At 42.7% G+C, this 15,060-nt stretch overlaps 2 protein-coding genes across 2 annotated transcripts; one reads left to right on the top strand and one right to left on the bottom strand.

Annotated features, from left to right (window-relative positions):
* Positions 1 to 155: 155 nt before the first annotated feature.
* LOC117226944 (uncharacterized) lies at positions 156 to 2,476 on the bottom strand. Its single transcript, XM_076521841.1, has 4 exons — positions 1,776 to 2,476; positions 1,305 to 1,440; positions 786 to 1,236; positions 156 to 719 (listed from the first exon to the last, which is right to left on the bottom strand). Exons 1-4 carry the CDS (start codon positions 1,942 to 1,944, stop codon positions 438 to 440), a joined length of 1,038 nt encoding a protein of 345 aa, XP_076377956.1. The 5' UTR covers positions 1,945 to 2,476; the 3' UTR covers positions 156 to 437.
* A 348-nt stretch (positions 2,477 to 2,824) lies between these two features.
* ND-B22 (NADH dehydrogenase (ubiquinone) B22 subunit) lies at positions 2,825 to 3,719 on the top strand. The gene is made up of 2 exons (XM_033481750.2): positions 2,825 to 3,041; positions 3,323 to 3,719. The coding sequence occupies exons 1-2, from the start codon at positions 2,932 to 2,934 to the stop codon at positions 3,639 to 3,641; spliced, it is 429 nt and encodes a 142-aa protein (XP_033337641.2). The 5' UTR covers positions 2,825 to 2,931; the 3' UTR covers positions 3,642 to 3,719.
* Positions 3,720 to 15,060: the final 11,341 nt, after the last annotated feature.

The raw sequence follows: 15,060 nt of genomic DNA, 5'->3' as shown, positions 1-15,060 counted from the left end.
TCTATGAGAATTTCTTGTGCTTTCTCATTATACTTCATATAATATCCTTCCGTAGAATGAAAGTCTGCACAATCATAATATCATTTATTTGTTACATTAAAAAAACAATACTCTAATTCTATAAAAATGTTTATACGAAAAATTATACAACTGGGTACAAATGAGATCTAGCAATGATTTTATTAAAATAACTGTATTATTGTATAACAACAAGTTAAGATATAACGACAGTACCTATGTACATAAACAATTTTCGTCAATGTATCTTACAAAACAGAGAACACCACACTAATTACAAAAATTGTCTTTATTGGAATACTTTCATTGCTGTAGTAATTATCCTATTTCTTCCTTCATTGGTACTATTTTCATAATTTGTTTATTTTACAGTATATCACAATAATTCTTGACTTGACAGAAATCAATATTAAAAACTGTCAACCCTTATTGGTTTGTCTATCAATCATGTTGCACGGTATTAATACTAATTTAGGAATCATCCCAGGTGGTGCAATAAATTGTTGAGTACTCTGTGGTGTACTACGTCCTGAATATCTGAGCTCTGCTTCTGTCACAATTTTACAAATATTCATTTTGATATCTGCCTGAGCTTTAGGTGGGAGTCGCTTAACAGTCTGTGCCATACTGTCAAAAAATAATTCAATACTGCTTTTCCCTTCTGGAGCTAGATAAACTTGATCATAATTATTTCGTGTATCCTGTAAATTGAAAAACAATAACAACTATATCCGTAATTAAAAAAACATATTCATCATTAACCTTACATCGACTTTAGAGACACTTTTATTTGGACTGCTTGCAACTGGTGTAGTAACAAAAATTGGTGTATCCACTGTCCTATTCTCGAATGGTGATGTTTTCAATATATTGTAAGTTGTGGGCACTTCTGTTGGTTCAATCTTCACTTTCTTTGGTCTTATTTTCCTATACTTCGATTGGATTTGTTGTGTATACATATCAATATCATTCACCAAAGTTTCCTCCTCCACACTCTTTACTCTAACATCTCCATTATCTGTCAATTCCATAGATTCTCGACTCAAAATGGGATCTGCAGTTGTCTCTTCTAGGATTTCCAAGTATTCACTATAGTCTTCATCGTTACGATCTTCCAGTTGTTCCAGAAGACCTTCAGAACTAATTCCACCAGCATTTATATCCTGGATGTAGTCTTCTGTCAATTCTATACTTTGTGGTTGGTAATCAGACTCATACCTAATTAAACAATATTGCAAAATTAGTATATGTACCTCAATTAATTATAAGAATGTTGATGCACTTACGGGAACTTTAGAAAACTGAGATGATCCTCAAAAATCCATTTTTTTCTGCGTACTCCTTTCTCTGTCTTATTTTTATACTTGAGTATACGGCAGTAAGTGTCTCTTAAGTTTTTCCATCTCAATCGCACCCAGGTAGCTGAGAATTTCGATATAAATAGGTAATACAAATACATAATTCTTTTACCAATCAAATTTATGAATTAATTTCTAACTAATACATTTGCTTTTGTAGTCTTATGTCTTATCTTGACATTGTGGACAGTGAATGGTACCAATATAGTTTCATTAAATGAATAGTATTCTTGTTATTGAAACTTTTTATTATTGGTTCAGTTTGGTTCTCCACAGTAAAATAAGCGAAACTGAAGTGTACAACAGTGTAATTCGAAAAACTTGATTGGTACCTATTTCCACTAGTTTCGTGTGTAATTTAGTCCTGAAAGAAGCGGAAAAAAGCAAACATGTCCATACGATCGAGACCGAGTTCGTCGGAAATCCTCTTCCAAACCTTCTGCCGGAATTCTTGCAGCTTAACCGAGGAGCCCTTCACATCTGCATTGTATAAAACCGGGTGCTGTTTTATCGCTTCAATGATCTTCAGAGAAATTTTATGCGAATCAGGCGGCATCGTTGGCACCATTTCGCCCGTTGAGAATCGTTCGGAGCCAGTAAACAATGGTCTTCAATATTGAAAACTGGATCTACACTCCTAACCTCAAATTCAAAGAACCGAAATTACAAATATTGCGGAAAATGAATTATTGCATTTGCAATTCAATTAATCATCTTCTGAAATAAAACTGAAATGAATGGTTTTATTTATTGTTGCTATCGCTTTGATTAATTGAAACGATTTATTGTAAGGTTATCAGAGAGAACAAGTGGAAATTCGAAAATATAATTGCATTGCTATTTTGTCGCTCAATTGAGAACAAAATTGAAGTTTGGATCTTTTTATCAAGAGGAGTTTTGAATTTGATTCAATTGTTTATGATTAATAGTATGGCTTGAACTCATTGCACTAGGATTATTATGTTTATGAAAAGTTTCCTTGAATTTCCTTAATTACAGGAAACATTACGTCGCGTCCTTAGAATCGGGCGTTAAGAATGTTGAAAATGAGGAATAGAAATGGCAGTCATTCTTTGGCAGAAACTACACTTCCGTCGCGATGTCTAACCGGAAGTTGATTGTGCACTCGTTTTGTTTTGAATCGTGGGTTAAGTGTGATTTTTCTCAGTAACGTTACGCAAACAAGACGTAAAAATGCGGCAAAAGATGTGTTGTATTTATTTATATAAATGTATCAATACTCTAAATACCTTAAAAGTTCAACTAAATTGTAAAATCTTTTTGTTCAATATTATAAAGATTTTTCATACATACTAGTGGACAATTTTCTTTTTAAAAGCTTAGTCAATTAATTAAGATTGTATTAAATACTATTTCAAGTAGTTATTAAAGATTAGAATAATTTTTAGCTTTGGAATTCTCTCTTGTAGTTTCCCCTCTAGGTCATGTTCACACCATGCATAGTTCATGGCAATTTATTGTGCACAATTGCATAACAATCCTTTGCGAAACAAAACGATAATTCAAGAGAACGTAATTTTTAAATTCGAAGAGGATGGCACAGTTACCATCAGGATTAATTACCCATAGTCAAAGGGTGTGCAGGCTATACAAACGCATCTTACGCATTTTAGATGATGCCAATATGTTAAAACATGAATTTAGGTCTGTCTGTAAGCATAATCATATTTCTGAATTCAAATATTTTAATTTTAAAATTTCCAAACCATTCCTACTTTTAAAAATATCTTTATTTTCGTATATTGTAAATTATGCAAACTTTAATTATGTAAACTTCTAATTACATAACCTACAAAAAGTGACAAGACACTGTCATCCATGATCAATTTAGTTTTTTATAAGAATTCCTAAATGCCTTGTATAATATTAGTTTAATGGTTAGATTATTATTTTATAATCGTGTAAATATTTTTCTGTTTATAAAGGTATCAAGCTGTATTAATAAGACAACGTTTTGACGAAAACAAAAACATAAAAGATTTACGTCTTGCAAAGAAGCTTCTACTGGAAGGTGAAGAAGAAGCGTTCCAAAATGAACATTATCAGCCTAAGAAGTTTCCTGACTCTGAAGGTGGAATAGTTAAAAACAATTACATATTTCTGCCAGATTATTATCTTGACTATTGGCATCCGATGGAAAAAGCACGGTATCCAAAATACTTTGCAAAGAGGGAAGAGATGAAGAAGGAATACGAAAAGTTCTACTACAAAATGTATCCTGAAGATAAACCTACTAAAAAATAATGAAATATGCAACATTTAAGATTTATGTAGATATAAATATAAACAATAGTAATTAATAATGATGTACAGTAATAATAATACCTTGAATTATTTATGCTTCCGGTCTTCAAATGAAAATCAGATCTATTTAGAAGTGAATTACTATTGTACATATTCTGATGAATGTAACGTATTTTCAAAAATTTGAAGAGCTTTAAGGGATTGAACTTCCTAGTAAGGAGATTTATGAAGGAGGAAACAGGAAGGTTCAATGCAGTGCGCGAATGTGAGACTTAATGAGAATTATGCAGATATTTAATAATGTAAGTCGTAGAAAGTAAGGACAAAATTGATGGTGCCGAAGCTATGGAATCTAAGCAGTTTTATACCATTGGATGATTTTTCTTGATGAAATATGTCAAATTCCTACATATTAATTATCAATGAAGGTGGCTCAGTAGAATCATTTATAATTTGAAAATATCAATATCAAAAAGAACTCAAAATTTGCAGCTATTAGCTCGGTATTATCCTCGATTCAGAACTCATTGTAATTTGCAAGATTTTCTGAACCGAGGATGATACCGATTGCCCGGGTCTCACCGCGAGGAGGTTGCTGCTTTAGAGACCCGAAAGGGAGTCAGAACGAAGCCGGAATTCGCTATGGCTCCCTTTCTAACAACGACGACTTATAAACTAATACGCTCGCTAGCTAGCTATCACACATTCCCACACACTCGCTCGTTCGCATATGTCAAGTACTATTGCGGACCAAAGTGGATCAAAGAAGAAGTCTCTGATCCACGGGGACCGAAATGAATCAGAGCAGAAGGCGCTGATTCTTCGAAACTAAGAAACAAAGGTGTGTCAGTACAGAAGGCACTGACTCGAGGGTGACGCGACGCGTACAATGCTCGCACAAATCAGGAGCCTCGCAGATCTCGATGCTCGCCGTTTTCACATGAGGAATAATGATCCAAAGTTGGATCATCCTACAATGAGTCGGATCGCCCTGCGCCCCGCCCCCAAAAGAGAGCTAAGGACGTCTTACATTGCGAATACGCGAAGCGAGAGCCTCCCCAGCAGGAGGGTCCGCGTTCGAATCACCATGCCGCATGGTCACTCGTCGAACAACGAGACGTGTCCGGACTTACCCAAGAGTTTGCGCAAGCAAGGCCACCACAGCTTTCTGCTGTGGCGGAGTCAAAAACGAGACGCGAAAAAGTAATGCTAAGGCAATACTACTGGACATATGCGAAATTAGCGACTCGGGTACCTCGGGGACGCTACCCCCCGTGCCCCCCACGGGCGCTCCCGTGGGTCGGGGGCCTCTGAGGGAACTTAACCCCTTGCCATACCATTCTCTTTAAATTTATGATGACTAGAAATTTCTCGATTGTAATAATTTCTCAGAAGGAGATGAAAATTTGTATTTATTGTGAGACTACACTTCTTGAGCAATTAAATATTGTGGTGAGAAGAAGAGAAATTTAGACGAAGTTGAAAGAAAGTAATAATACTTAACAGAAATCTTTATTAAAAGTTAGACTCAATAAAGTACGGCAAGAGATTAAAGATCCTAAACTAAGACGCACGTACTTATTAACTAAAACGCATCCCACGACGGATGATAATATCTGTAATGAACCTGAGAAGATTGAATTCTAGTTAGTATGAATACAAAATAGGTGACAAGTCGAATTAGGAAACCTAAGACCAGCACACGAGTGCCAAGCTAACCCGCACACGAGTGCAATTTTTGGGAAAATGAAGGAAACTAAGCCGCATCCCACGGCGGATGATAATATCTGTAATGAACCTGAAATGATTGAATTTAAATTAGTCTGAATACAAGGCGAAATACGAAACCTAAGACCAGCACACGAGTGCCAAGCTAACCAGCACACGAGTGCCAAGCTAACCAGCACACGAGTGCCACACTAACCAGCACACGAGTGCAATTTTTACGAAAATGGAGAAAACAAAATTGAACAAACTTAAATTAACAACCCTAACAACCTACAAGCGCCTCGGGCACCTCGGGGACGCTACCCCCCGTACTCGCTCACGGGCCCCTCCCGCAAGCGAGCCCCTGAGGGACCTCCGATCGGAGGAATTACAATTTCTACAATTTTCGAACGAAACATTATTCAGAGCCCCGACTTATAGTATAAATTCACATACTTTGTTACAATACAAAGTTTGCAGCTATTTGCTCGGTATCATCCTCGACTCAGAAATTCATTGCAATTCGCAAGAATTTTTGAACCGAGGATGATACCGATTGCCCGAGTCTCACCGCGAGGAGGTTGCTGCTTTAGAGACCCGAAAGGGAGTCAGAACGAAGCCGGAATTCGCTATGGCTCCCTTTCTAACAACGACGACTTATAAACTAATACGCTCGCTAGCTAGCTATCACACATTCCCACACACTCACTCGTTCGCATATGTCAAGTACTATCGCGGACCAAAGTGGATCAAAGAAGAAGTCTCCGATCCATGGGGACCAAAATGAATCAGTGCAAAAGGCAGTGATTCTTTCAAAGTAAGAAACAAGTACGAGTCAGTGCAGAAGGCACTGCTCGAGGGTGACGCAACGCGTACAATGCTCGCACAAGACTGGAGCCTCACAAATCTTGATGTCCGACGCGATCACATGAGGAGTGACGATCCAAAGTTGGATCCTCCCACACAGTGGGATGCCATTTCTCGCCCTGCGACCTAAAACTAACTTAGGCCGCCTTACCCGTCTGAATCGGCACTAGGAGAGAGCCTACACAGGCAAACCTGTGTGACCATTTCTCTCCCAACACCCCGCCCCTCATAGGAGCTAAGGGCGGATTACTGGCCGAACAGCGACCAGGGAAGAGCATTCACGCCGCATGATCACTCGTCGAACATCGAGAAGTGTTCGTACCTACCCAAGAGATTGCGCAAGCAAGGCCGCCACAGCTTTCTGCTGTGGCGGAGTCAAAGACGAGACGCGAAAAAATAAAGCTAAGGCAATAATACTCGACATATGCGAAATTAGCGAATCGGGTACCTCGGGGACGCTACCCCCCGTGCCCCGCACGGGCGCTCCCGTGGGTCGGGGGCCCCTGAGCGATCTTAACCCCTTGCCGTACCATTCTCTTTAAATTTATGATGACTAGAAATTTCCCGGCTGTAATTATTTCTCAGAAGGAGAAGAAAATTTTATTTTATTGTGAGATTACACTTCCTTGAACGAGCAAAAAAGAATAAAAAGAGAGAATTAAATAATGTTCATTCTTAAGAAAAATCTTTGTTCAAAGCTAGACCCGTTAAAGTACGGCAAGAAGTTAAGAATCTTAAACTAAGCCACACACACACATATCAACTAACTCGCACGCACTTAATAACTAAGACGAATCCCTCGGCGGATGATAATCCCACGGCGGATGAAAATCCCACGGCGGATGATAATATCTGTAATGAACCTGAAAAGATTGAATTCTAGTTAGTATGAATACACAAAATAGGTGACAAGTCAAATTAGGAAACCTAAGACCAGCACACGAGTGCCAAGCTAACCCGCACACGAGTGCAATTTTTGAGAGAATGGATGAAACAAAATTTATCAAACTTAAATTAAGAACCCTAACAACCTACAAGCGCCTCGGGTACCTCGGGGACGCTACCCCCCGTACTCGCCCACGGGCCCCACCCGCAAGCGAGCCCCTGAGGGACCTCCGATCGGAGGAACACCAATTTCAACACTTATCGAACGAAGCATTATTCAGAGCCCCGACTTATAGTATAAATTCACACACTTTTACAATACATACTTGTTACAATACAAAGTTTGCAGCTATTTGCTCGGTATCATCCTCGATCCAGAAATTCATTGTAATTCTCAATATTTCCTGAACCGAGGATGATACCGATTGCCCGGGTCTCACCGCGAGGAGGTTGCTGCTTTAGAGACCCGAAAGGGAGTCAGAACGAAGCCGGAATTCGCTATGGCTCCCTTTCTAACAACGACGACTTATAAACTAATACGCTCGCTAGCTAGCTATCACACATTCCCACACACTCGCTCGTTCGCATATGTCAAGTACTATTGCGGACCAAGTGGATCAAAGAAGAAGTCTCTGATCCACGGGGACCAAAATGAATCAGTGCAGAAGGCAGTGATTCTTTCAAAGTGAGAAACAACTGCGAGTCAGTGCAGAAGGCACTGAGTCGTGGGTGACGCGACGCGTACAATGCTTGCACAAGACCGGAGCCTTACAAATCTCGATGTCCGGCGCGATCACATGAGGAGTGACGATCCAAAGTTGGATCCTCCCACACAGTGGGATGCCATTTCTCGCCCTGCGACCTAAAACTAACTTAGGCCGCCTTACCCGTCTGAATCGGCACTAGGAGAGAGCCTACACAGGCAAACCTGTGTGACCATTTCTCTCCCAACACCCCGCCCCTCATAGGAGCTAAGGGCGGATTACTGGCCGAACAGCGACCAGGGAAGAGCATTCACGCCGCATGATCACTCGTCGAACATCGAGAAGTGTTCGTACCTACCCAAGAGATTGCGCAAGCAAGGCCGCCACAGCTTTCTGCTGTGGCGGAGTCAAAGACGAGACGCGAAAAAATAAGGCTAAGGCAATAATACTCGACATATGCGAAATTAGCGAATCGGGTACCTCGGGGACGCTACCCCCCGTGCCCCCCACGGGCGCTCCCGTGGGTCGGAGGCCCCTGAGCGATCTTAACCCCTTGCCGTACCATTCTCTTTAAATTTATGATGACTAGAAATTTGCCGGCTGTAATTATTTCTCAGAAGGAGAAGAAAATTTTATTTTATTGTGAGATTACACTTCCTTGAACGAGCAAAAAAGAATAAAAAGAGAGAATTAAATAATGTTCATTCTTAAGAAAAATCTTTAGTAAAAGCTAGACCCGTTAAAGTACGGCAAGAGGTTAAGAATCTTAAACTAAGCCACACACACACACATATCAACTAATTCGCACGCACTTAATAACTAAGACGAATCCCACGGCGGATGAAAATCCCACGGCGGATGATAATATCTGTAATGAATCTGAAAAGATTCAATTCTAGTTAGTACGAATACAAAATAGGTGACAAGTCAAATTAGGAAACCTAAGACCAGCACACGAGTGCCAAGCTAACCCGCACACGAGTGCAATTTTTGAGAGAATGGATGAAACAAAATTTATCAAACTTAAATTAAGAACCCTAACAACCTACAAGCGCCTCGGGTACCTCGGGGACGCTACCCCCCGTACTCGCCCACGGGCCCCACCCGCAAGCGAGCCCCTGAGGGACCTCCGATCGGAGGAACACCAATTTCAACACTTATCGAACGAAGCATTATTCAGAACCCCGACTTATAGTATAAATTCACACACTTTTACAATACATACTTGTTACAATACAAAGTTTGCAGCCATTTGCTCGGTATCATCCTCGATCCAGAAATTCATTGTAATTATCAATATTTCCTGAACCGAGGATGATACCGATTGCCCGGGTCTCACCGCGAGGAGGTTGCTGCTTTAGAGACCCGGAAGGGAGTCAGAACGAAGCCGGAATTCGCTATGGCTCCCTTTCTAACAACGACGACTTATAAACTAATACGCTCGCTAGTTAGCTATCACACATTCCCACACACTCGCTCGTTCGCATATGTCAAGTACTATTGCGGACCAAGTGGATCAAAGAAGAAGTCTCTGATCCACGGGGACCGAAATGAATCAGAGCAGAAGGTTCTGATTCTTCGAAACTAAGAAACAAAGGCGTGTCAGTACAGAAGGCACTGACTCGAGGGTGACGCGACGCGTACAATGCTCGCACAAATCAGGAGCCTCGCAGATCTCGATGCTCGCCGTTTTCACATGAGGAATAATGATCCAAAGTTGGATCATCCTACAATGAGTCGGATCGCCCTGCGCCCCGCCCCCAAAAGAGAGCTAAGGACGTCTTACATTGCGAATACGCGAAGCGAGAGCCTCCCCAGCAGGAGGGTCCGCGTTCGAATCACCATGCCGCATGGTCACTCGTCGAACAACGAGACGTGTCCGGACTTACCCAAGAGTTTGCGCAAGCAAGGCCACCACAGCTTTCTGCTGTGGCGGAGTCAAAAACGAGACGCGAAAAAGTAATGCTAAGGCAATACTACTGGACATATGCGAAATTAGCGACTCGGGTACCTCGGGGACGCTAACCCCCGTGCCCCCCACGGGCGCACCCGTGGGTCGGGGGCCCCTGAGGGAACTTAACCCCTTGCCGTACCATGCTCTCTAAATTTATGATGACAAGAAGTCTCCCGATTGTAATTATTTCTCAGAAGGAGAAAAAAATTTGAGTTTACTGTGAGACAACACTTCTTGCGCAATTAAATATTGTGGTGAAAAGAAGAGAAATTTAGATAAAGTTGTAAGAGCAAAATAATATTCATTCTAAAGAGAAATCTTTATTAAATGCTGGACCCGTTACAGTACGGCAAGAGGTTAAGAATCTTAAACTATCTCACACACACTTATTAACTAACACGCACGCACTTAATAACTAAGTCGCACGCACTTATTAATTAAGACGTATCCCACGACGGATGATAATCCCACGGCGGATGAAAATCCCACGGCGGATGAAAATCCCACGGCGGATGAAAATCCCACGGCGGATGAAAATCCCACGGCGGATGATAATCCCACGGTGGATGATAATATCTGTAATAAACCTGAAAAGATTGAATTAAAGTTAGTCTGAATTCAAGTCAAAATAGAAAACCTAAGACCAGCACAGGGGTGCCAAGCTAACCCGCACACGAGTGCAATTTTTGCGAAAATTATGGAAACTAAGACGCATCCCACGGCGAATGATAATATCTGTAATGAACCTGAAATAAATGAATTCTAATTAGTGTGAATACAAAATAGGTGACAAGTCGAATTAGGAAACCTAAGACCAGCACACGAGTGCCACGCTAACCAGCACACGAGTGCCAAGCTAACCAGCACACGAGTGCCAAGCTAACCAGCACGCGAGTGCCAAACTAACCAGCACACGAGTGCATTTTTTGAGAAAATGGACGCAACGAAATCTAAGAAACTTAAATTAAGAACCCTAACAACCTACAAGCGCCTCGGGTACCTCGGGGACGCTACGCCCCGTACTCACTTGCGGGCCCCACCCGCAAGCGAGCCCCTGAGGGACCTCCAATCGGAGGAACACCAATTTCAACAATTTACGAACGAAACATTATTTCGAGCCCTAACTTGAAGTATAAATCCACATACTTTTACAATGCACACTATTTTACAATATAAAATTTGCAGCTATTTGCTCGGTATCATCCTCGACTCAGAAATTCATTGCAATTCGTAAGAATTTTTGAACCGAGGATGATACCGATTGTCCGGGTCTCACCGCGAGGAGGTTGCTGCTTTAGAGACCCGAAAGGGAGTCAGAACGAAGCTGGAATTCGCTATGGCTCCCTTTCTAACAACGACGACTTATAAACTAATACGCTCGCTAGTTAGCTATCACACATTCCCACACACTCGCTCGTTCGCATATGTCAAGTACTATTGCGGACCAAAGTGGATCAAAGAAGAAGTCTCTGATCCACGGGGACCAAAATGAATCAGTGCAGAAGGCAGTGATTCTTTCAAAGTGAGAAACAACTGCGAGTCAGTGCAGAAGGCACTGAGTCGTGGGTGACGCGACGCGTACAATGCTTGCACAAGACCGGAGCCTTACAAATCTCGAAGTTCGGCGCGATCACATGAGGAGTGACGATCCAAAGTTGGATCCTCCCACACAGTGGGATGCCATTTCTCGCCCTGCGACCTAAAACTAACTTAGGCCGCCTTACCCGTCTGAATCGGCACTAGGAGAGAGCCTACACAGGCAAACCTGTGTGACCATTTCTCTCCCAACACCCCGCCCCTCATAGGAGCTAAGGGCGGATTACTGGCCGAACAGCGACCAGGGAAGAGCATTCACGCCGCATGATCACTCGTCGAACATCGAGAAGTGTTCGTACCTACCCAAGAGATTGCGCAAGCAAGGCCGCCACAGCTTTCTGCTGTGGCGGAGTCAAAGACGAGACGCGAAAAAATAAGGCTAAGGCAATAATACTCGACATATGCGAAATTAGCGAATCGGGTACCTCGGGGACGCTACCCCCCGTGCCACCCACGGGCGCTCCCGTGGGTCGGGGGCCCCTGAGGGAGCTTAACCCCTTGCCGCACCATTTTCTTTAAATTAGTAATGACTAGAAATATACCGATTATAATTATTTCTCAGAAGGAGAAGAAAATTTCTAATTATTGTGAGACTACATTTCATTGAACAAGTAAATATTGTAGTGAAAAGAAGAGAAGTTTAGACGAAATTGGAAGAATAAAATAATGTTCATTCTTAAGAAAAATCTTTAGTAAAAGCTAGACCCGTTAAAGTACGGCAAGAGGTTAAGAATCTTAAACTAAGCCACACACACACACATATCAACTAATTCGCACGCACTTAATAACTAAGACGAATCCCACGGCGGATGAAAATCCCACGGCGGATGATAATATCTGTAATGAACCTGAAAAGATTGAATTCTAGTTAGTATGAATACACAAAATAGGTGACAAGTCAAATTAGGAAACCTAAGACCAGCACACGAGTGCCAAGCTAACCCGCACACGAGTGCAATTTTTGAGAGAATGGATGAAACAAAATTTATCAAACTTAAATTAAGAACCCTAACAACCTACAAGCGCCTCGGGTACCTCGGGGACGCTACCCCCCGTACTCGCCCACGGGCCCCACCCGCAAGTGAGCCCCTGAGGGACCTCCGATCGGAGGAACACCAATTTCAACACTTATCGAACGAAGCATTATTCAGAACCCCGACTTATAGTATAAATTCACACACTTTTACAATACATACTTGTTACAATACAAAGTTTGCAGCTATTTGCTCGGTATCATCCTCGATCCAGAAATTCATTGTAATTCTCAATATTTCCTGAACCGAGGATGATACCGATTGTCCGGGTCTCACCGCGAGGAGGTTGCTGCTTTAGAGACCCGAAAGGGAGTCAGAACGAAGCCGGAATTCGCTATGGCTCCCTTTCTAACAACGACGACTTATAAACTAATACGCTCGCTAGCTAGCTATCACACATTCCCACACACTCGCTCGTTCGCATATGTCAAGTACTATTGCGGACCAAAGTGGATCAAAGAAGAAGTCTCTGATCCACGGGGACCAAAATGAATCAGTGCAGAAGGCAGTGATTCTTTCAAAGTGAGAAACAACTGCGAGTCAGTGCAGAAGGCACTGAGTCGTGGGTGACGCGACGCGTACAATGCTTGCACAAGACCGGAGCCTTACAAATCTCGATGTCCGGCGCGATCACATGAGGAGTGACGATCCAAAGTTGGATCCTCCCACACAGTGGGATGCCATTTCTCGCCCTGCGACCTAAAACTAACTTAGGCCGCCTTACCCGTCTGAATCGGCACTAGGAGAGAGCCTACACAGGCAAACCTGTGTGACCATTTCTCTCCCAACACCCCGCCCCTCATAGGAGCTAAGGGCGGATTACTGGCCGAACAGCGACCAGGGAAGAGCATTCACGCCGCATGATCACTCGTCGAACATCGAGAAGTGTTCGTACCTACCCAAGAGATTGTGCAAGCAAGGCCGCCACAGCTTTCTGCTGTGGCGGAGTCAAAGACGAGACGCGAAAGAATAAGGCTAAGGCAATAATACTCGACATATGCGAAATTAGCGAATCGGGTACCTCGGGGACGCTACCCCCCGTGCCCCCCACGGGCGCTCCCGTGGGTCGGGGGCCCCTGAGGGAGCTTAACCCCTTGCCGCACCATTTTCTTTAAATTAGTAATGACTAGAAATATACCGATTATAATTATTTCTCAGAAGGAGAAGAAAATTTCTAATTATTGTGAGACTACATTTCATTGAACAAGTAAATATTGTAGTGAAAAGAAGAGAAGTTTAGACGAAATTGGAAGAATAAAATAATGTTCATTCTTAAGAAAAATCTTTAGTAAAAGCTAGACCCGTTAAAGTACGGCAAGAGGTTAAGAATCTTAAACTAAGCCACACACACACACATATCAACTAATTCGCACGCACTTAATAACTAAGACGAATCCCACGGCGGATGAAAATCCCACGGCGGATGATAATATCTGTAATGAACCTGAAAAGATTGAATTCTAGTTAGTATGAATACACAAAATAGGTGACAAGTCAAATTAGGAAACCTAAGACCAGCACACGAGTGCCAAGCTAACCCGCACACGAGTGCAATTTTTGAGAGAATGGATGAAACAAAATTTATCAAACTTAAATTAAGAACCCTAACAACCTACAAGCGCCTCGGGTACCTCGGGGACGCTACCCCCCGTACTCGCCCACGGGCCCCACCCGCAAGTGAGCCCCTGAGGGACCTCCGATCGGAGGAACACCAATTTCAACACTTATCGAACGAAGCATTATTCAGAACCCCGACTTATAGTATAAATTCACACACTTTTACAATACATACTTGTTACAATACAAAGTTTGCAGCTATTTGCTCGGTATCATCCTCGATCCAGAAATTCATTGTAATTCTCAATATTTCCTGAACCGAGGATGATACCGATTGTCCGGGTCTCACCGCGAGGAGGTTGCTGCTTTAGAGACCCGAAAGGGAGTCAGAACGAAGCCGGAATTCGCTATGGCTCCCTTTCTAACAACGACGACTTATAAACTAATACGCTCGCTAGCTAGCTATCACACATTCCCACACACTCGCTCGTTCGCATATGTCAAGTACTATTGCGGACCAAAGTGGATCAAAGAAGAAGTCTCTGATCCACGGGGACCAAAATGAATCAGTGCAGAAGGCAGTGATTCTTTCAAAGTGAGAAACAACTGCGAGTCAGTGCAGAAGGCACTGAGTCGTGGGTGACGCGACGCGTACAATGCTTGCACAAGACCGGAGCCTTACAAATCTCGATGTCCGGCGCGATCACATGAGGAGTGACGATCCAAAGTTGGATCCTCCCACACAGTGGGATGCCATTTCTCGCCCTGCGACCTAAAACTAACTTAGGCCGCCTTACCCGTCTGAATCGGCACTAGGAGAGAGCCTACACAGGCAAACCTGTGTGACCATTTCTCTCCCAACACCCCGCCCCTCATAGGAGCTAAGGGCGGATTACTGGCCGAACAGCGACCAGGGAAGAGCATTCACGCCGCATGATCACTCGTCGAACATCGAGAAGTGTTCGTACCTACCCAAGAGATTGTGCAAGCAAGGCCGCCACAGCTTTCTGCTGTGGCGGAGTCAAAGACGAGACGCGAAAGAATAAGGCTAAGGCAATAATACTCGACATATGCGAAATTAGCGAATCGGGTACCTCGGGGACGCTACCCCCCGT

This window comes from Megalopta genalis, chromosome 5, assembly GCF_051020955.1.
Source record: "Megalopta genalis isolate 19385.01 chromosome 5, iyMegGena1_principal, whole genome shotgun sequence".
Classification (NCBI taxonomy): Eukaryota; Metazoa; Arthropoda; class Insecta; order Hymenoptera; family Halictidae; genus Megalopta; species Megalopta genalis.
Note: the sequence above shows the minus strand (reverse complement) of the source record. Positions and strands in the feature narration are given on the sequence as shown.